Genomic DNA, 23392 nt, shown 5'->3' with positions numbered 1-23392 from the left:
CCTCCTGTTTTAAACTCTTGTTTATAACTCCCACTTAAAAAAAGCTCCACTTACACCAAGCTCCACAGCTTCAAACACGTCCCCAGTTTGTTTTTTTTTTTTTTGTATGCCATCAGACCAGCATGCAGGGTTCAGGGGCCTCTGAGTACGGTCACCATTGTTACAAGGCCGGGGGCTTTGGGGTTATGACCCTTACTCTGGATCACCAGAACGTCTTATGGCTTTGATCATTTCACCGTAATTTGGTTGCCGAGGGATCTCTCAGCAATCTGTCCCAGGCAACCCCAGCGCATCACCATCAGGATAAAGAGCCAATCACAAAGGCTCTTTACCATGTGATCAGCTGTGTCTGTTATCAATATTTCCTTTCCTCCAGTGCTGTCAGTGTCTAAGGAAAGCCGATAACCGGATCTCCTGTGATGGGACATTTACACGGCATTTGCAAAATTTTATAACAAACGAAGAGATAGAGAGGGGTTTTTGTGTTTTTTTTTTGTTTTTTTTTTGTTTGTTTTTTTTTTCTTTCTGGTCTATTTGTGTAGCAAAAAATTACCCCAGCAGTGATTAAATATCACCAAAAGAAAGTTCAGTCTGTCAGAAAAATGCTAAAAATGTCCTATGTGTGTACAGTGTAGCATGACCGCACAATTGTCATTCAAAGTGTGACAGCGCTGAAAGCTGGCCTGGGCAGGAAGGGGTGACCGTGCCCGGTATTGAAGGGGTTAAGTAGCTTTCCTGAAGTGCCGTCACTCTATAATATGTACTATTGGAAGATCTGTATTGATGTGTGTGGTGGTTTTCAGCTCTCCACAGGTTGCCGGCGTCCCTCGTTTTCGGTTTGGGCCACCAGAAGATATGCCTCAGGCTAGTTCCAGTCACTCTGACCTTGGCCAGCTGGCTTCCCAGGGAGGTGAGACATGGAGCAGTTTCTCTTACGATCGATCGACCATCAATAGTGGAAAGTATTGTCTTTTTTTTTTTTTTTTTTTTTCCACCGTTGATTTTGGGGGGAGGGGGGGGTTCTTTGGTATTTGTCCTCTGGCTTGAGTACTTTGAATCGGTGACCTGGAAGAATTATGCCCATAGGGGGCGACAATGCCAGTGTTTCTTTAGATTTGATGACCCGTCAGGATTTGTAAGGGAAACGACCTTCCGACGCCGCCATCTTGGTACACCCTGCACTCATCCACAGTAAGGATACAATCTGAAGGCGGCAAGCGGACATCTTGTTGCACCCACCGGAGTCTGGCATTTCACACTTATTGTTACCAGTAAACTCGGCTTATGTGGTGAAATTCAGGATTTTGAAATCCCTCGGACTGTTTTGATGATTTTTTCCAGCAGCGATCTTCTGTCTGAACAGCAAACCTCTGAGATCAGCGCGCTCGCCGCTGCTTTTAAAATTCAACATCTAAACAGTCAGACGGATTTTAAAATACTCTATTTCACTTAGGGCTGCAACTAACGATTGTTTTCATAATTGATTAGTTGGCCGATTTATTGTTTTGATCGAATAACCTTAAAAAAAGTGTGGTGTATAATTTAGTTAATGTGTAAAGTTTAAAATAAAGGTAATTTATTCTTAAATATTTCTATGCAGTGGTAAATCTAAATAACCAACTATATGGTTAGGGAGCAAAATCTCTAATCCACTCTGAGAATAACAGACAGAAGAGATATATACTGTATACACTATTAGAGGAGGAGATATACTATTAGAGGGGATATATACTGTATATAATAGAGGAGAGATATATACTGTATATACTATTAGGAGAGATATACTGTATACACTATTAGAAGAGATATATACTGTATATACTATTAGAAGAGATATATACTGTGTATACTATTAGAAGAGATATATACTGTGTATACTATTAGGGGAGAGATATACTGTATATACTATTAGGAGAGATATACTATATACACTATTAGAAGAGATATATACTATTACAGGGGATATATACTATTAGAAGAGAGATGTACTGTATATACAATTAGGAGAGATATACTGTATATACTATTAGAAGAGATATATACTGTATACACTATTAGAAGAGATATATACTGTGTAATACTATTAGGGGAGAGATATACTGTATATACTATTAGGAGAGATATACTATATACACTATTAGAAGAGATATATACTATTACAGGGGATATATACTATTAGAAGAGAGATGTACTGTATATACAATTAGGAGAGATATACTGTATATACTATTTGAGGAGAGATATACTGTATATACTATTTGAGGAGAGATATATACTGTATATAATAGAGGAGATATATATTCTGTATATACTATTAGAAGAGATATATACTGTATACACTATTAGAGATATACTGTATACACTATTAGAGATATACTGTATATACTATTAGAGGAGATATATACTGTATACACTATTAGAGATATACTGTATATACTATTAGAGGAGAGATATATACTGTATAATACTATTAGAGGAGAGATATACTGTATACACTATTAGAAGAGATATATACTATTACAGGGGATATATACTATTAGAAGAGAGATGTACTGTATATACAATTAGGAGAGATATACTATTAGAGGAGAGATGTATATAATCAAAGGCCTTGAAAAAATCGCAGAATATATATATATATATATATGAATAAAAAAATCTAAAAAATAAAATATAAAGTGCTGCAGTGTATTGTGCACTATTCATAATGGTCCATAAGTGCTCCATGCGATTCAGTGAAATGTCAGAGTAAGGTGCCCCCCCCCCCCCCCCCCAGGTGATGGCCGCTCACCTTCGGGGTGTGAACTTGCTGTTAGGCTTGGTCAAAACGCGCCTTTGAAGCACTAAAGGGTTCAGTAGTACATCCGGGATCCTCCTGGGTTGATCTTATGTCACTGTACATCAAAGGAGGGCCACCTTTACCTCGCTATATCTGTAGTGATGGAATTCTTCCTGCCGGCAGGAATGTTCGCTTCATTTTCTAATTGTTAGTGGGGGCCAAATTAACGTTCGTTATCCACAGTGATGGGAAAATTCTAAGGAGCAGAATAGAAGACTTCTTGGTCATAGGAATTCTCCGACGCTTTTTGTGGTTTTCGTTCAGAAATTACATTAATTTTAAAACTGAATGTTAAAAGCAAGAGAAACATTCTTTCATTCAGCGAATGTACAAAGATTTTTCATAGAAATATTCTCATCCAAAAATTGATCGGTGTGGCCAGCATAAGGCTTGGGTCACACCCATGCAGTTTACTTTTGATCTGTTTTTGCTGTGTGTTTTGCTTTTTTTTTTTTTTTTTTTGCTTTTTTTTTTTTTTACCAATTTGTTGTTGGGCAGATTAAAAAAAAACGCAAATTGCTGCAAAAACGCACTACATTGCTTTCCTGCAGCTTCTCCATTGAGAAACCATGTTACGTGAACTGTAGAGCGTTTCTGCAAAAAGCACCAAAAAACGCATCGGTGTGAACCAGGCCTAAGATATTTAGTAGCAGCAGCATGCTTTTTTTTTTTTTTTTTTTTTTTTTTGTATCGCCGGTCATAATGGGGTAAAAAAAAACTAAAATGGGCCCTTTTATAGTACAAAAACAGCACATGACTACTATAAGGGGGTTTATTTATACTGTGAAACAGTGAAAGTAATAATATATATATTACTTATATCATATACATAATAAAATACACCCAGAAGTAGGATATACGGCCTTTTAACTAGTAGTCGGACATGAAGCTATATGAAGGGGGAGGGAGATAGAAATCTTTTATATTAAAGTACTACTAAAAGCTGAGATTTTTTTTTTCCCATGGATATATTTAAATATAATGCACAATACTGGTAAAAGTTTTCTTTAAATGTAATGCCTTCTATTTTTTTTAAAACAACAAACATGTTATACTTACCTGCTCTGTGTAATAGTTTTGCACAGAGCAGTCCTGATTCTCCTCTTCTGGGGTCCCCCACCGACCCTTCTGACTCGTCCCGCCTTCAGAGTGCCCCCCCCCCCCCCCCCCCCCAATAGCAAGCTGCAAAGTATAGTATAGAGCGCCCCCTTATAGCAAGGTAAAAAAAACTGACATTAGAACCAACCACTCACTTCCTGCCCAGGACTACATGTCCCATGAGGCGTTGCTCCTCACCCATTCACAAGTTCTCAGGCACTTACAGACCTGTATAGACGGTGTACTAAGCTGTATGTGTGCTGCACTGTATTTCCTGCTATGTAAACAATTAATGCATTCTGTATGCAGGCCAACTAATCGGCTGGCCGATTAATCGATTATGGAAATGGTTATCAACTTTTTTTTTTATAAACGATTAGTTGTTTCAGCCCTAATTTTCACTATATAAGCTGAGTTTACTATTAAATGTGAAATGCCAGACTTCGGTGGGTGTAACAAGATGTCCGCTTGCCGCCTTGTCACTGTATCCTTACTGTGGAGGAGTGAAGGGTGTACCAAGATGGCGGTGATGGAACTTCACTTCCGTTGCAAATTCTGACGGGTCGCCTAATCTGACGAAACGCGGGTCAGACGTTGGCCTTTTCTTGTCAGCGATGTTTTAGATGCAAATACATGAGGTCTGAGCAGAGCTGGTTTAAATGGAGAAGACTGGGCTTGATGAGAACGCCCTCCTGACTACACTACACGATCCTTTACACTCACGACTTTATAAGGTTTTTTTGTTTTAAAGCTGAACTGAATTCTCAGTTTAAATTGGCTAAATACATTCCGAATGCATCAACAAAAAAGGTGTGAAAAAAGTCTTAGTTTTCTTCAGAAAGCAGCCACAGCTGGAATAGAAAAGCCTGTCCCCTGCCAGCGTGCTGCAGAAGAAGGATCCCTCTGTGTGGAAGACGTAGTCTCTCTGCAGAGGTTCTACATACACAGGGAGTGTAAGCTTTGCTTGTTTGCAGACACATTGCAGGTTTTCAGGCTATTCACCACAAAGTAATAAACCAAATTCTAGAAAAGCTGTAAATATTTAGGTAAATAAAATAACAATATATGTATATCATTTTTAAAGTATACATTTTTCTGCTGATGGTGTTTTTAGCATTGTTGTAACTGTAAGGAATAACTTCCCTTGCTTGCCAACTTACACGATCGTATTTGTAGGCTTAGGAATGTATGAAACGCCTCTATTCCTTGCTCATGAAGAAGAGTCAGGAGGTCGCAGCGTTCCAACTACACCGCTTCAGGTTGCAGCACCAGGTACAACAGCGCTAAAAAAAAATCCTATTGGACTATAGATGGCATTGTTTGATTAAAGGGGATCTAAAGCTAAAAAAACAAAATGTACTTTTTTTTCTTGTCCTTCGAGGGACACAAGAAATCTTCAACCTCTGGGCTATACCGCCACCTGCAGGCGCGGATTGGACACTGGCAATAAAAATAAGTAGCCCTTCCCAGGATAATCCCTCCTACTACCAGCAAGTTTTTGTTGTTTTTTTTAAAGCTCTCTGCAATATAAATCCTGCTCCTTTTTTGTTTTTTTTGTTTTGTTTTTTGCAGGGATAGCATGCAGGTGACTATGAATAACCGGGTACCATGTAGGGGGATATCCAGACTTTCTGGTAAAAGTCAACTGCAGAGCACTTTGCAGGTTCAGATTCGCCAGCATCTCCTCAGAGCTTGCCCTTTCTCTGGGTTGAGCACCGGGAGCGCTCTCATTTACATAGGTGGCAGAGCGTTTATTCTGCTTTCCAGCCAGAAAAGAGTAAAGAGATATATGGGTGGGGTTGTGTGTTTTTTTTTTTTTTTTTTTTTTTTTAACTTAGGTGAATGCATCTGTCCCCCGCCGACTCTAACACTGAGGACCGAGCACAGTTAATTTGATTTAAATCCTAATTCTCTGACCTGCGCTTGGCTCCTCCTCTGACCCGCGCTTGGCTCCTCCTCCTCTGACCCGTGCTTGGCTCCTCCTCCTCTGACCCGTGCTTGGCTCCTCCTCCTCTGACCCGTGCTTGGCTCCTCCTCCTCTGACCCGTGCTTGGCTCCTCCTCTGACCCGTGCTTGGCTTCTCCTCTGACCCGTGCTTGGCTCCTCCTCTGACCCGTGCTTGGCTCCTCCTCTGACCCGTGCTTGGCTTCTCCTCTGACCCGTGCTTGGCGCCTCCTCTGACCCGTGCTTGGCGCCTCCTCTGACCCGCGCTTGGCGCCTCCTCTGACCCGCGCTTGGCGCCTCCTCTGACCCGCGCTTGGCGCCTCCTCTGACCCGCGCTTGGCGCCTCCTCTGACCCGCGCTTGGCGCCTCCTCTGACCCGCGCTTGGCGCCTCCTCTGACCCGCGCTTGGCGCCTCCTGTGACCCGCGCTTGGCGCCTCCTGTGACCCGCGCTTGGCGCCTCCTGTGACCCGCGCTTGGCGCCTCCTGTGACCCGCGCTTGGCGCCTCCTGTGACCCGCGCTTGGCGCCTCCTGTGACCCGCGCTTGGCGCCTCCTGTGACCCGCGCTTGGCGCCTCCTGTGACCCGCGCTTGGCGCCTCCTGTGACCCGCGCTTGGCGCCTCCTGTGACCCGCGCTTGGCGCCTCCTGTGACCCGCGCTTGGCGCCTCCTGTGACCCGCGCTTGGCGCCTCCTGTGACCCGCGCTTGGCGCCTCCTGTGACCCGCGCTTGGCGCCTCCTGTGACCCGCGCTTGGCGCCTCCTGTGACCCGCGCTTGGCGCCTCCTGTGACCCGCGCTTGGCGCCTCCTGTGACCCGCGCTTGGCGCCTCCTGTGACCCGCGCTTGGCGCCTCCTGTGACCCGCGCTTGGCGCCTCCTGTGACCCGCGCTTGGCGCCTCCTGTGACCCGCGCTTGGCGCCTCCTGTGACCCGCGCTTGGCGCCTCCTGTGACCCGCGCTTGGCGCCTCCTGTGACCCGCGCTTGGCGCCTCCTGTGACCCGCGCTTGGCGCCTCCTGTGACCCGCGCTTGGCGCCTCCTGTGACCCGCGCTTGGCGCCTCCTGTGACCCGCGCTTGGCGCCTCCTGTGACCCGCGCTTGGCGCCTCCTGTGACCCGCGCTTGGCGCCTCCTGTGACCCGCGCTTGGCGCCTCCTGTGACCCGCGCTTGGCGCCTCCTCTGACCCGCGCTTGGCGCCTCCTGTGACCCGCGCTTGGCGCCTCCTCTGACCCGCGCTTGGCGCCTCCTGTGACCCGCGCTTGGCGCCTCCTCTGACCCGCGCTTGGCGCCTCCTCTGACCCGCGCTTGGCGCCTCCTCTGACCCGCGCTTGGCGCCTCCTCTGACCCGCGCTTGGCGCCTCCTCTGACCCGCGCTTGGCGCCTCCTCTGACCCGCGCTTGGCGCCTCCTCTGACCCGCGCTTGGCGCCTCCTCTGACCCGCGCTTGGCGCCTCCTCTGACCCACGCTTGGCGCCTCCTCTGACCCACGCTTGGCGCCTCCTCTGACCCACGCTTGGCGCCTCCTCTGACCCACGCTTGGCGCCTCCTCTGACCCACGCTTGGCGCCTCCTCTGACCCACGCTTGGCGCCTCCTCTGACCCACGCTTGGCGCCTCCTCTGACCCACGCTTGGCGCCTCCTCTGACCCACGCTTGGCGCCTCCTCTGACCCACGCTTGGCGCCTCCTCTGACCCACGCTTGACTCACTGACAGTCCCATTCACTTTAATGGGACAGCTAGTGATGCGGCGGTGACGCAACAAGGTGAGGGATGTGGCGGCAGCAGGTGATAGGACACCCGCTAACAGGCGCTGCCATGATGGATCTGAAATGACAGGTGCTCTTTACACATGAGGACTCATTCTTGCTGGTAGTTGGAATCTTTAATATCTGGAAACAAAATGAAGGTTTCCTATTTAGAATAATAAGATGTCCGGTTAGTAAAACAGCGATATCGGAACCGATTCAATCATACAGTTTGTAGTGTACATATATTTGCAAAACAATGAGATAAAGGAATATTCCTGAACTTTGGTTTTTCTCATGATTACTGTGAAATTATGTGAATGCATCAATGCAGTGCATGTTATCTCTGCCTGCAGAGCTTGGATTCATTGAATGAGTTTTAATATTTTAATATTAAAAATGTTAATATTGCAGAATATACAGCCTCATACTACATAACTAAACTCAATTTCATGCTGAATGATTAATGTATCTTAAATCAAAAACTATCTTTAGATTTTTACTCCAAAAGCATTTTATTAAAACCAAAAATTTTTATATACATTTTATAAAAATCTAAAAAAATCGATTTTAAATTAAAAAAAAAAAATCAGATTTAAGTGAAAAAAATAAATTTTTTAAAACTCTTTTGATTAAAAAATAATCGATTTATATCCCCCCTGGGACAGATCGATCAAACCGCTGATCGCTCGGTTCTCAGAGCTCCCTGAGCAGAGAGCTGGTGACTGTCAGTCTCCGCTGTCTGCTCTCCCCTCCCCCCCTCAATCGCTGTGATGGGCTGTGGAGGGGGGCGGCCGGCTCAGACTCTGAGCGGCTCGCTGAGAGGCTGAGCCGGGTGCCGGTTCATGCATGTGGGCGGATCCCGACTTCATTGTTGCGATCTTTCCTCAGCCAGGACCGGCTCTGTGATGACAGCGGGCTTCAGCCCATGTCCACGTTCCAATGAGAAGTCTGCTGTAGTGGCAGACAGAACTTGTAGTTTATTCTTTCACAGCCCACAATTCAAAAGTGACAGCGGCTGTTGCATGCTATCATGGGGGGGAGGGGCATTGGGGGTTTCGCTCGGTAACATGTACTGGCTGTAAAAATCCTTTTCTTGGAGTCCTTGAGGCGCTCAGGGCCCATCCCCCCATTGATGATCTTTCTCTGGGTATTGCTTTGCTGTAAAACTGAGGCAGGGTAGTGGGAGGGGTTGTCATGGGCTGGTCTACAGTTTGCCGGGGTCCAATCCTCCTGTTGGTGGCAGTATAACCAGAAGGTTTAAGGATTTCACTCAATGGACCTCAATAAAGGAACTTGCGATGAGCACAAAAATTCTTTTCTCAGTTTCTTGGTGACTCTGCCAATAACTTCCTGTCCTCAGGTGACAACGCCTCTCACTGTACTGTACAGAGCGGGGTCACCTTTAAGCTGCCCTCCTGATTTGGAATACAAATCTCCCCCTCCTAATATATTAAATCGCTGGGGAGGTGTTTAGTAGATCACAGAAGGGGGGGGGGGTGCCGCTGTTTGAAATTTCAGTTCAGTAGAAAAGGAAGTTGCGAGAACACCGGATTTCTTGTAAGACCAGCAAATCTTTTTCTGAAAATGTAACTTGGCCTAAAAAAAACCAAAAGGAATGCAGCCGCCACATTTCGCCCTAGGTCCTCACACGCATGCGGTGTGGGAAACTCTGCAATGCAGTCTCTGTACGTTTTCCACACCGCAATCGCACTGAGTTTGTGATCTGCTGCAGGTGTCAATACAAAGAGGACACCCCAAAAGGATCGCAAAAGCCGAGCATTTTTCTCCACACCGGTTTGCACGGTACAAAACAACATGTGATGTGGTTTCAAATCGCATCGCACTGATTTGTATGTGACCTGCACAGGAATGCGGTTCCTTTGCGGTTTGCCGGTAAATTTATAATGTGGATTGGGACTAAATTTGGTTAGATATTAAATTAAAATAAAAAATCAGCACAAAGGGGGGTGGTACTTCAGTAAGACGTGTCCCTTGTGCTGGTGGCTGCTGTCTTGGGCCTCTTTCACATGGGGAGGGTAGAAATGTCATCGGCACACCAAGGATTCCTCAGAAGGATCCAAAGCTTTATTCACACGGTACACATCTGGCAACGCTTCAGAGCCAGGCAGGACCCCCTTCAGGCAAGTGACGTCGCTTGGCGCAGGCGCACCGAGTGACGTCGTTTGGCGCAGGCGCACCGAGTGACGTCGTTTGGCGCAGGCGCACCGAGTGACGTCGTTTGGCGCAGGCGCACCGAGTGACGTCGCTTGGCGCAGGCGCACCGAGTGACGTCGCTTGGCGCCGGTGCACCGTGTGACGTCGCTTGGCGCAGGCGCACCGAGTGACGTCGCTTGGCGCAGGCGCACCGAGTGACGTCGCTTGGCGCAGGCGCACCGAGTGACGTCGCTTGGCGCAGGCGCACCGAGTGACGTCGCTTGGCGCAGGCGCACCGAGTGACGTCGCTTGGCGCAGGCGCACCGAGTGACGTCGCTTGGCGTAGGCGCACCGAGTGACGTCGCTTGGCGCAGGCGCACCGAGTGACGTCGCTTGGCGCAGGCGCACCGAGTGACGTCGCTTGGCGCAGGCGCACCGAGTGACGTCGCTTGGCGCAGGCGCACCGAGTGACGTCGCTTGGCGCAGGCGCACCGAGTGACGTCGCTTGGCGCAGGCGCACCGAGTGACCGTGTAAATAAAGCTTTGGATGCTTCTGAGGAATCCTTGGTGTGCCGATGACATTTCTACGGTTTCCAGCAGATGGTCATTCCAGCACCCAGCATTACTGCAGCCGTTTTCAGGAGAGCGTGCGTGGGGAATATTACGTTTTCACATGGGGTGGATCCGGCTGCTCAGTGGGGATCTCTTTCCGCTGATCCCCTCCGAGCGGGTGGATGAAGGGTCCATGTCCTCTGTGTTGATGCAGAGCGGACAGACACAACCCGCTCCTCCTCTTTGGCTGTCGGATGGAAACGGACCACCTGTCCTTATCCATCCGTCTGTCATCCGAACCGATCCGGGAGACTGATGGGTGAATGGATCCCCATCCGTCTGCTTTTAGGGGACAGGGATCGGATGTCGACGGACACATGCCGCTCCATAGTGAGCAATCAGGTCCACCTGAAAAGCTGGCAGGCAGACCCGATCGATTTGTCGGTGTAAAAGTTCTCTTCTCCCACGTCTGTGAAGTGGTAATTTTCCGGTGCTAAAGGGGTTAATACAGCCTCTAGACCAGTGGGTCTCAACTCTGGTCCTCAGGACCCACTAACAGGCCAGAATTTAAGTATTACCTTAGGGAGATGCAGACTAGAATACTGCAATCACTGAGCACCAAATGATATCACCTGTGATGTATTTCAGTTATCTTGCAAACCTGGCCTGTTAATGGGTCCCGAGGACTGGAGTTGAGAACCCCTGTACTAGACTGTTATTCCTGCCCCTCCTCCATTCATAGAAGGTGTACTATAGCTTCCACCAATGAAAAGCTCTCTTTGAATGGAGACCGGACCGCCTGCTCAGTTTATAAAGTGGCCGCCATTGATGGAAGTCAAGTGCAGCTCCCGGAGGTAGCCGGAAAGGACGCGCATAGTTGGCCCTCTTGGCGATTTGCCTGCGACGGGTTTGGTGTCTTTCTTACCTCCGCAGCACCTGAAACTTACTGCTGTAGAGGGGGGATGGGGGAAGGTCAGGGGGCAGAGGACGGAAGATTCCAGCTGTGAAAACAGCTCCAAGCCAAGGGGGGCACTTCTTATTGAATTTAAGTGCTGGTGTCGTCCCTTTTTTATTTTATTTTATTTTTTTGGAATTTGCGTTTTTTATAATTTTAATAAAACGTCGGCTTTAGGCAGTGATGAGCTACATACAATATTACACTTTTTGTTTTTGGGTTTATGTATACTTTACGCAGTTGGGTTAATTTCACAGGCAATACAATCTGATATTTTAGTCTAGTGCGTTGGATTTGTTATGGTGGTACATGGTGATGGTGGTATGTGATGATGGTGGTACATGATGATGGTAGTATGTGATGGTGGTGGTGGTGGTAGTACATGGTGGTTGATGGTCATGGTGGTTGTGGTGGTGGTACATGGTCATGGTGGTGGTATGTAGTGGTACATGGTGGTGGTATGTAGTGGTACATGGTGGTGGTACATGGTGCTGATGGTACGTGGTGGGTGTTGGTGGTGTGGTGATGGTGGTACATGGTGGTGGTACATGGTGATGGTGGTGCTGATGGTATGTGGTTGGGGGTGGTAGTACATGGTGATGGTGGTGGTACGTGATGGTACATGGTGGGTGATGGTGGTGGTACGTGATGGTGGTGTGGTGATGGTGGTACATGGTGGTGGTGCATAGTGATGGTGGTGGGGGTGGTGGTACATGATGGTACGTGGTGGGTGTTGGGGGTGACATATTTTTGGTGTTTTTCTTTTTAGTTTCTGTCTTTGCTGAGAACCCGACCGCTGACACGTCTGATCATGCGTCGCAGTCTGTCCCGATGGTCACAACCTCCACTGGTAACGTCTCTGCGTCTGTAGAGTCCGGAGCAGCGGATGAAGGAGACGAGGTTTTTGCTGAGGCCGAATCTGAAGGGTAATTCTATCTTTGGATGATATGAAGATCTGCTGTTACTACACCTTGTAATCTCCGTCATTGGGGAATTAGTGGGGGGGGGGGGGGGGGGGGACCAGGAAGGGCAAAATATGAACCCATTAAACTTCAGCTTTTCATACATTTTGGTGATTTTTTTTATTTTAATCTTTTCTAGAGTTGGCTCAGAAGCCACAATGGAAGTAGAAACGAGGCAAGAGCAGGAAAGTGCCCAGCCGTCAGAAACCGATCTCCCCTCTACAAGCCAAGACCCCCCAACTTCTTCCTCTTCTGCGGGTAAATATTTTGGCAGATGATTGGCTGATTTAGGTTTTCTTTATGAATCTCTTTTAACCCCTTCAAAACCGAGCACTTACCCCCCTTCCTGCCCAGGACAATTATCACCTTTCAGCGCTCTCACACTTTGAATGACAATTACGCAGTCATGTAACACACTGTACACATATGAAGTTTTTATCATTTTTCACACAAATAGAACTTTCTTTTGGTGGTATTTGTTCACCACTTTATACTTTCACCAGTGTGGTTCAGCATCATATAACTTGTGGCGGTGAACAGAGACACTGACTGGTGACAGTATGTGTAAAAAAATATAAATATACACTAAATGAGAATATCACTGTTCTAAATAACCATTTTTACAGAATGAAATATATTCCTTCAGTGTGTGTTGTGATTAGCTGTGCTTGAACCTGTCTGTACCATGTGATTACTGTGACCAATCACAGTGATCAACACAAAAGTACACATCGGATGGCATAAATCAAAGCCATTCATTTGTGTACAATTGTCAAGTGATCTGCTGTGATTGGTCACAGCGATCACATGGTACCGGAAACGGGCCAGTACACTGATCAGTCATCCGGACAGATCACGCGAGGCACGATCCTGGGAGGACGTCACACGACGTCCTCACAGAATAACAGGGCTCCCGTCTGCCCGTCATTTTACAAAAGGCCGAGTGGGAAAGGGTTAAAATGCGATGTGTTTCTTAATCGAAGACACAGTAATCAATGAAGGTTGTTCTATTGAACAACAGGAATTACAGGAATTCAGCTACTGTAAAAACAGTGAATATACCATGAGTTAAATCTAAGGAGGTGCCTGACACCCCATTCCTTCAAGAGCCACTGGAACTGCAATGCCTGTCCCTCCCCTCCTTCTGCCCATTCACAGAAGCCTTTGTATTTGAACCCATTCACAAAACACAAAGGCTTCTGTGAATGGGAGAAGGGCAGGGGTCTAGCTGCTCTATGTGCTTCTCTCCTCTAACAGCCGGAGTGTACCCTCTGGGAGTGCGATAAACCTGTCACATATAAGTAATAGAAGTCCTGGAGGTGACCTGCATCTAATTGGACCTAAAGGGGTTGTAAACCCTCGTTGTTAAAAAAAAAAAAAAAGACATACCTTCACTATGCAGTTCGCTTTGCACAGAGTGGCCCCCGATGCTCCCTTTCTGGGGTCCCCCGGCGGTGCTGGTGGCTCCTCCCTGCATCGAGTGCGCACATTGGAGAATCGCTCTCCTAAGGTGTACACCTGTGCGGGCGAGCTCCCGAGTCCTGCTTCTGTGTCTATTCACACAGAATGCAGGACACGGCCTAGCCTACCCAAAGCCCCCCCAACCCCCCCCCCCCCCCCCCCCCCCCCCCGGCGACCGCATCATTGAATTTGATTGACAGCAGCGGGAGCCCATGGCTGTGCTGCTATCAATCTATCCAATAAAGAGCTGAGACAACGGGTAGAGAGGTAGAGCGTGTCTCTGCCTTATGGAAGAACGGGCTCAGGTGAGTACAAATGGGGGGTGGGGGGGGAGGGGGGGTCCGTGTCAGAAATTTTTTCACCTTCATGCATAGGATGAAAATCACGAACGTTTACAGCCCCTCTAACTCAGTGTGCCTCCACTTTTTGCAAAGTTGCTGAATTCCCAGAGTTCGTCTTTAACAGTTTACATTGCAATCAAGAACATTGATGGAATGCCTTCTATTGGGGGATGGTGGGGGGGGGGCTGCCTGATCACTTTGACCTGACGCACATTAGTCCTCCCGTGTCATACCCCGCCCCCTCCCCCTCTATTGATCTATGACATATGTAGGTGGCAGTAATGGGGTTATAAGAATATTTGTTCTATTAAACATGGATGGCCGTCTCTTTCTAACTTCGTATTTTTGTGTGAACAGACACGAGTACCAGTCAGCCGAAGCACATGAGAAGAGTGCGACTCCATCCGCAGACCGGGCGACCCGCCGTACGAGGACGTCAAATCACCAGACAGGGAGGTGTGTGCAATCCCATCACCTACACTGTGTGTGACAAGTATACCTTGTGTAGTTTTTTTTTTTGTTTTTTTTTTTGTTTTTTTGCTACTGTGTCCTATTGGGAGATTTTTCTTCACTTTTTCTCATGAGACGTAAGTGAGGAAAAAATATCTCTTTAAAGTTTAGCTTCACCCAAAAGGTGACATTTCGCTTTAAGGCTGCTTTCCCTGGCGGATACCTGGTTTTGACAGGTCCTCGTTCCCACTTCCGGCAAGGCAATCTGAGCGGAAGTTCTTCCCCCTCCCCGCGGTCTTCTGGGACACGGCACAGGTCCCAAAAAACTGCACAGCGGGCATCCAGCTGGCAAGCTGTCACAGCCGGGTGCCCACAGTTAGGACACCGGTGACAGAAGATCGCTGGAAAGAAAGCCTCAGGTGAGCACATCGCTGAATCCACTTTGCGGTGATCAAACCCAGATATGAACCTTGCAAAAATAGCAATGATCTCACTGAGCTGTACACATGGCCTGTGCAGAGAGAAGAGCTTGTAGGAAGGACCCAGCAGGCTCCACCCACTACAGGAGGGGGCGGAGACAAGACCAGTCCTCCGACACAAGGAGAGAGAGCAGCAGTGGGCGGTCTTTATTACAGGAAGTCTCACACTGGATGACGGCACAGATCTGGGAGAAATGCACAAAACACAACAAAATTCAGGAAGAAGTCACATGACTGTTGCAATATATTTATTTAGCCTGAAGTTCAGCTTTTAACCACTTCCAGCCCAAGGACGTCATATGTCTTTGATTTTGACCCGCTGCTCTCAGGTGCTTCTCTGGGCTCGCCCCCGTGCCATCAGTGACCCGGAGAATGAATCCGCCAGCCGATGATCATGTAAAATCACGTGTAAAAATGAAAGTAAAAATAAACAATAAAAAAAAAATTTGGAAGTGCCCGCGCACAGAAGCGAATACAAGTCCCGCCCATATATGTAAACGCCATTCAAATAACACGTGAGGTATCGCCGTGTGCGTTACAGCGAGAGCAATAATTCTATCCCAAGATCCTCTAACTCTAAACTGGTAACCTGTAAAAAAATTCAAAGTGTCGCCTATGGAGATTTAAGTAAGCAAAGTTTGGCACAATTTTAAAGCGTGACATGTTGGGTATCTATTTACTCAGCGTAACATCATCTATTACATTTTATTTAAAAAATTGGGCTAACTTTACTGTTTTGATGATTTTTAATTCATGAAACCTTTTTTTGTTTAAAAAAAAAAAAAAACATGTTTGAAAAGTTGTTGGGCAAATACCGCGTGACATAAAAATTTGCAATGGCCGCCATTCTATTCCCTAGGGTGTCTGCTTAAAAAAAACATATATAATATTTGGGGGTTCTGAGTAATTTTCTAGCCAAAAAGATTATTTATATCATGTAGGAGAGAAGTGTCAGAATAGGTCCGGTATGGAAGTGGTTAAAGAAGAATTCCGGGTATGGATATTTTATGTATAGTTACATTGTTCCAGCTTTGTACCCATGTAACTATGTATATACCAGAGCTGGCCTTGCCCCTGGAAGCTGGAAATCACTGAAGTAGACGCCTCTTACATACACCTCCTCTTACATACACCTCCTCTTACATACACCTCCTCTTACATACACCTCCTCTTACATACACCTCCTCTTACATACACCTCCTCTTACATACACCTCCTCTTACATACACCTCCTCTTACATACACCTCCTCTTACATACACCTCCTCTTACCGGGGCCTCTTACATACACCTCCTCTTACCGGCGCCTCTTACATACACCTCCTCTTACTGGCGCCTCTTACATACACCGCCTCTTACATACACCGCCTCTTACATACACCGCCTCTTACATACACCGCCTCTTACATACACCGCCTCTTACATACACCGCCTCTTACATACACCTCCTCTTACCGGCGCCTCTTACATACACCGCCTCTTACATACACCGCCTCTTACCGGCGCCTCTTACATACACCTCCTCTTACTGGCGCCTCTTACATACACCGCCTCTTACATACACCGCCTCTTACATACACCGCCTCTTACATACACCTCCTCTTACCGGCGCCTCTTACATACACTGCCTCTTACATACACCGCCTCTTACATACACCGCCTCTTACCGGCGCCTCTTACATACACCTCCTCTTACATACACCTCCTCTTACATACACCTCCTCTTACCGGCGCCTCTTACATACACCTCCTCTTACATACACCTCCTCTTACATACACCTCCTCTTACATACACCTCCTCTTACATACACCTCCTCTTACATACACCTCCTCTTACATACACCTCCTCTTACATACACCTCCTCTTACCGGCGCCTCTTACATACACCTCCTCTTACCGGCGCCTCTTACATACACCTCCTCTTACCGGCGCCTCTTACATACACCTCCTCTTACCGGCGCCTCTTACATACACCTCCTCTTACCGGCGCCTCTTTCCGGCACCTCTTTCCGGCACCTCTTTCCGGCACCTCTTTCCGGCACCTCTTTCCGGCACCTCTTTCCGGCACCTCTTTCCGGCACCTCTTTCCGGCACCTCTTTCCGGCACCTCTTTCCGGCACCTCTTTCCGGCACCTATTTCCGGCACCTCTTACATACACCGCCTCTTACACACACCTCCTCTTACACACACCTCCTCTTACACACACCTCCTCTTACACACACCTCCTCTTACACACACCTCCTCTTACACACACCTCCTCTTACACACACCTCCTCTTACACACACCTCCTCTTACACACACCTCCTCTTACACACACCTCCTCTTACACACACCTCCTCTTACATACACCTCCTCTTACCGGCGCCTCTTACATACACCTCCTCTTACCGGCGCCTCTTACATACACCTCCTCTTACCGGCGCCTCTTACATACACCTCCTCTTACCGGCGCCTCTTACATACACCTCCTCTTACATACACCTCCTCTTACACACACCGCCTCTTACACACACCTCCTCTTACATACACCTCCTCTTACATACACCTCCTCTTACATACACCTCCTCTTACATACACCTCCTCTTACATACACCTCCTCTTACATACACCTCCTCTTACCGGCGCCTCTTACATACACCTCCTCTTTCCGGCACCTCTTACATACACCGCCTCTTACATACACCGCCTCTTACACACACCTCCTCTTACACACACCTCCTCTTACACACACCTCCTCTTACACACACCTCCTCTTACACACACCTCCTCTTACACACACCTCCTCTTACACACACCTCCTCTTACACACACCTCCTCTTACACACACCTCCTCTTACACACACCTCCTCTTACACACACCTCCTCTTACACACACCTCCTCTTACCGGCGCCTCTTATATACACTTCCTCTTACCGGCGCCTCTTATATACACTTCCTCTTACCGGCGCCTCTTTCCGGCACCTCTTACACACACCTCCTCTTACTGGCGCCTCTTAGAGCCCTTTCACACTGGGGCAGTTTGCAGGCGCTATTGCGCTAATAATAGCGCCTGCAAACCGACCTGAAAGTGCCGCTGCTGTGTCTCCAGTGTGAGATCCCCGAGGGCTTTCACACTGGAGCGATGCACTGGCAGGACGGTAAAAAAAGTCCTGCTAGCAGCATCTTCGGAGCGGTGAAGGAGCGGAGTGTATACCTCTCATGCCCATTGAAATCAATGGGACGGCGCGGCTATACCACTGGCAAAGCGCCTCTGCAGAGGCGCTTTGCAGTGGTTTTTAACCCTTTCTCGCCGCATACCGACGGTAAAGCGCCGCTTACAATAGCGCCGCTTTACCGCCGACCCCGCCCCAGTGTGAAAGGGCCCTTACATACACCTCTTGCCGGCCCCTCTTGCCGGCCCCTCTTGCCGGCCCCTCTTGCCGGCCCCTCTTGCCGGCCCCTCTTGCCGGCCCCTCTTGCCGGCCCCTCTTGCCGGCCCCTCTTGCCGGCCCCTCTTGCCGGCCCCTCTTGCCGGCCCCTCTTGCCGGCCCCTCTTGCCGGCCCCTCTTGCCGGCCCCTCTTGCCGGCCCCTCTTAAAAACACCTCCTCTTACACACACCTCTCCTCCAGTGATCTCTACAAGTTTCTGGGTCCCGTGCTGAGCGGGCGGCCTGGTGCATTCTGAACACCGGTGCCATTCAGAGAATGCTTTGCATGTTTTGAATGAATGCAGTGTGCTCTGATTGGATGAGGTGGAGAGGCGGGGGCAGTGATGTCACACTCTCCACCACATCCAACGCTGAGCGTTCCCTGAATGGCGCCTTTACCAAACAGCCGATTTCCTGTGTTGAGAATGCGGCCGGCCGCTCCGGGTGGGACCTGAAGGCCACGAGATCTCACTGGAGTAGTGGTGTTTATACAGTGATTTCCAGTCTGGGGGGGGAGGGGGAGATTATATACATCGTTATGGTCCAAGCTGGAACAATGTGTGTAAAAATATCCCGTACCTGGAATTCATCTTACACTGGAATGTTATTGGTCACGGCTGTATTCGTTGTCATTATTAACAGTCTGTATTTTTTTTTCCAGGCCTTCCTTTCGGAGGCGGTCGCGGTGGAATAAAAAGAAGCCACTTTTGAGCGCTCCGTATGGATTCCTTTATTTGTGAATATGTGAAGCCGGCCTTTCTGATTTTAAGCAATGTTTGCATTTCAATTTTTTTTTTGTAAAAGTGAAATTAAAGATTTATTACCAAAAACAAAAACGATCGTCTTTACTTATCACACGGACCGTATTGGTTTTGTTATTCGGCTTAAAGCAGAACCTCAGCCAAACATAAGAAGATAATGAACCGTCCAATAAAAGATGAGAACTTCATTTTGTATCATACAGGACACGGGCTTTATATAATATTCATAGACCCCGGGTTATAGGCCTGTGCCTTCTGGTGATTGGACACAGGCAAAGCATTGGAGGACGCACACCCATCCCCCCCCCCCCCCCATGTCCTAAGGCGATTGCCCTCTTCTCCTCTGTGGAGAAATCACTTTTAACTAGTTTATTATTTTACTTCGGATTTCTGTGGGGTTCAGCCTGTAATGTTTGGCCACCGGATCGTACACGGGCGCTCACCTCGGCACTGGAGGCAACGCACATTGATGGGGCACTACACAGGGCCCGGGCCGTGGTCCCTTCCTAAGGAACCCGGCCTCAGAAGTCTTCTTCAGGGGTTTGCCCACCATGATGGGTGAAGCCTGAACCCTATATAGGGACCAATGACATGGACACACAAGAGGCTCACATTGTTTGGTTTTCTTGGACAGTTCCTGTAGTCCCACAGAAAGTAGGACTTCTAATCCGGCCATTACTTTCCCGAGACATCCCACATTCATACATCAGGAAATGTCAATGTGTTGGGAACGTCTTCCCTTATACAATGTAAAAACCTTTCAAACTTGGCACTAAATTCCACCATTTAGAGGGAAGGCTCAGAACGATGACCCGGCATTACATCACACAACAGGCGATCGACCACTTCCACCTGGAGCCTTTTATATGCTACTGAGGTGCTTCCTTCTGCCCTTTATTATTTAGTGCAAGTGCAATACAGATTCCAGCAATGACCTGCTGAACACTCACCGTCCACTTTATTAGGTCCCCCTTGCTAGTAGCGGGTTGGACCCCCTTTATTAGGTCCCCCTTGCTAGTAGTGGGTTGGACCCCCTTTATTAGGTCCCCCTTGCTAGTAGTGGGTTGGACCCCCTTTATTAGGTCCCCTTTGCTAGTAGCGGGTTGGACCCCCTTTATTAGGTCCCCCTTGTTAGTAGCGGGTTGGACCCCCTTTATTAGGTCCCCCTTGCTAGTAGTGGGTTGGACCCCCTTTATTAGGTCCCCCTTGCTAGTAGCGGGTTGGACCCCCTTTATTAGGTCCCCCTTGCTAGTAGTGGGTTGGACCCCCTATTATTAGGTCCCCCTTGTTAGTAGCGGGTTGGACCCCCTTTATTAGGTCCACCTTGTTAGTAGCGGGTTGGACCCCCTTTATTAGGTCCCCCTTGCTAGTAGTGGGTTGGACCCCCTTTATTAGGTCCCCTTTGCTAGTAGCGGGTTGGACCCCCTTTATTAGGTCCCCTTTGCTAGTAGTGGGTTGGACCCCCTATTATTAGTTCCCCCTTGTTAGTAGCAGGTTGGACCCCCTTTATTAGGTCCACCTTGTTAGCGGTTTGGACCCCCTTTATTAGGTCCCCCTTGTTAGTAGCGGGTTGGACCCCCTTTATTAGGTCCCCCTTGCTAGTAGTGGGTTGGACCCCCTTTATTAGGTCCCCCTTGCTAGTAGTGGGTTGGACCCCCTTTATTAGGTCCCCTTTGCTAGTAGCGGGTTGGACCCCCTTTATTAGGTCCCCCTTGTTAGTAGCGGGTTGGACCCCCTTTATTAGGTCCCCCTTGCTAGTAGTGGGTTGGACCCCCTTTATTAGGTCCCCCTTGCTAGTAGCGGGTTGGACCCCCTTTATTAGGTCCCCCTTGCTAGTAGTGGGTTGGACCCCCTTTATTAGGTCCCCCTTGCTAGTAGTGGGTTGGACCCCCTTTATTAGGTCCCCTTGCTAGTAGCGGGTTGGACCCCCTTTATTAGGTCCCCCTTGCTAGTAGTGGGTTGGACCCCCTTTATTAGGTCCCCCTTGCTAGTAGTGGGTTGGACCCCCTTTATTAGGTCCCCCTTGCTAGTAGCGGGTTGGACCCCCTTTATTAGGTCCCCCTTGCTAGTAGCGGGTTGGACCCCCTTTGGCCTTCATTCTTGGTGGCATAGATACAACAAGGTGTTGGAAACCTTCCTCAGAGATTTTCCTCCATAGTGACCTGATAACATCACACAGTTGCTGCAGATTTGTCGGCTGCACATCCATGATGCCAATCTCCTGTTCCACCACATCCCAAAGGTGCTCTATTGGATAAGATGTGGTGAGTGTGGAGGACATTGGAGTACAGAGACCTCATTGTCCAGTGGTGAGATGATTGGAGTACAGGGACCTCATTGTCCAGTGGTGAGATGATTGGAGCTTTGTGACATGGTGCATTATCCTGCTGGAAGGAGCCATCAGAAGATGGGGACACTGTAGTCATATATATATATATTTCACCAAAAAATTGGATATTATGTTGTATTTTTTTTTTCCCCAAAAAGTTACGTTTTGAAAAAATGTTGCGCAAATACCGTATGACATAAAAAATTGCAATGATGTATATCTGCAGTCAGTGATGGAGGAAGGTCTCTACATACAGGAAGGAAGGTGGGTTTATATAGCTAGCTGTATACAGGACAGATCATGTATACCTGCATAACCTGACCTGTGAGGCTGAGCTGTATACTCTGTCATGTCATGCCGAGCCGTATACCATTTCCTGTGATGCTGAGCTGTATACTCTGTCCTGTGATGCCAAATACTCTGTCCTGTGTTGCCGAGCTGTATACTCTGTCCTGTGATGCGGAGCTGTATACTCTGTCCTGTGATGCTGAGCTGTATACTCTGTCCTGTGATGCTGAGCTGTATACTCTGTCCTGTGATGCTGAGCTGTATACTCTGTCCTGTGATGCCGAACTGTATACTCTGTCCTGTGATGCGGAGCTGTATACTCTGTCCTGTGATGCGGAGCTGTATACTCTGTCCTGTGATGCCGAGCTGTATACTCTGTCCTGTGATGCTGAGCTGTATACTCTGTCCTGTGATGCTGAGCTGTATACTCTGTCCTGTGATGCTGAGCTGTATACTCTGTCCTGTGATGCTGAGCTGTATACTCTGTCCTGTGATGCCGAACTGTATACTCTGTCCTGTGATGCGGAGCTGTATACTCTGTCCTGTGATGCTGAGCTGTATACTCTGTCCTGTGATGCTGAGCTGTATACTCCTGACACTATGGGTGAAAGCAAGTGAAATACAGGGGACGGAGTGGGTGGATTCTATAAGAGGTGGGGGTTATGAAAAGTGGAAGCGGTCTAAAAAGGAAGGGGGGGGGGGGGTCTGGCACCCTCCATCCTAAAACTTCACCAGCTGCCACTGTGACCCGGTATTGGTACTTCTCGCAGTGTGGGAGGTGCCAAGTCCTGCTGGAAAATGAAATCTGCATCTCCATAAAGCTGGTCAGCAGAGGGAAGCATGAAGTGCTCTAGAATCTCCTGATAGAGGGCTGCGCAGACTTTGGATTTGATAAAACGCAGTGGACTAACACCAGTAGATGACACGGCTCTCCAAATCATCACTGACTGTGGACATTTCACACTGGACCTCATGCAACTTGTATTCTGTGCCTCCACTCCTCCTCCAGACTCTGGAAAATTTTGCATTTGATTTGGAAATCGTGGATCCAGAGTCTGGAGGAGGAGTGGAGAGGCACAGAATCCAAGTTGCATGAGGTCCAGTGTGAAGTTTCCACAGTCAGTGATGATTTGGAGAGCCGTGTCATCTACTGGTGTTGGTCCTCTGTGTTTTATCAAATCCATTAGATATTTTATAGAAAGGATTACTCAGTATTTGGTGAGTGAGAGTAATAAATGTGGATCTCCTTTAGATTGGACTATAATTTACATTTTATTCCATTTTTGTATAATCAGCACTAAAATATATTTTTGTGTATTTTTAAGTTATTTTTAATGCTAAAAAGAAAATGTTAGACACACACACACACATATATATATGGAATATACACAAGGCACTAGTGTATATGTTACAGCCACATTTCATTTTACCATTTTCTTATTTTTTGGTAAATGAAAATAGACACTACTGCATATTCCATGTTATTTAACCTGCCGCCAGCAGGTGGAGCCCTCTGTGCAAGATCTCTTTGTAGCTGTTGTAGGTAAGAAGGTTAAATAACATGGAATGTGGAGTAATGTCTGTTTTCTTTGAACAAAAAATAAAAAAATTATAATCTTTTAAATT

General features: G+C 47.8%; 1 protein-coding gene across 1 annotated transcript in view; it reads left to right on the top strand.

Moving 5' to 3' along the window:
- TPR (translocated promoter region, nuclear basket protein) overlaps window positions 1-19224 on the top strand; it is a gene marked incomplete at its 5' end in the record, with an annotated part of 137647 nt that extends 118423 nt beyond the window's left edge. Inside the window, 6 exon segments of the mRNA XM_073593991.1 lie at window positions 804-910; window positions 5114-5209; window positions 12055-12211; window positions 12387-12505; window positions 14407-14505; window positions 19050-19224. Of these exon segments, the coding sequence (XP_073450092.1) occupies window positions 804-910; window positions 5114-5209; window positions 12055-12211; window positions 12387-12505; window positions 14407-14505; window positions 19050-19099 (628 nt within the window).
- Between the last annotated feature and the right edge of the window lie 4168 nt (window positions 19225-23392).

Source organism: Aquarana catesbeiana, linkage group LG07 (assembly GCF_042186555.1).
Source record: "Aquarana catesbeiana isolate 2022-GZ linkage group LG07, ASM4218655v1, whole genome shotgun sequence".
In the NCBI taxonomy this organism is placed as follows: Eukaryota; Metazoa; Chordata; class Amphibia; order Anura; family Ranidae; genus Aquarana; species Aquarana catesbeiana.
This window is presented reverse-complemented; position numbering and strand designations above follow the sequence as displayed.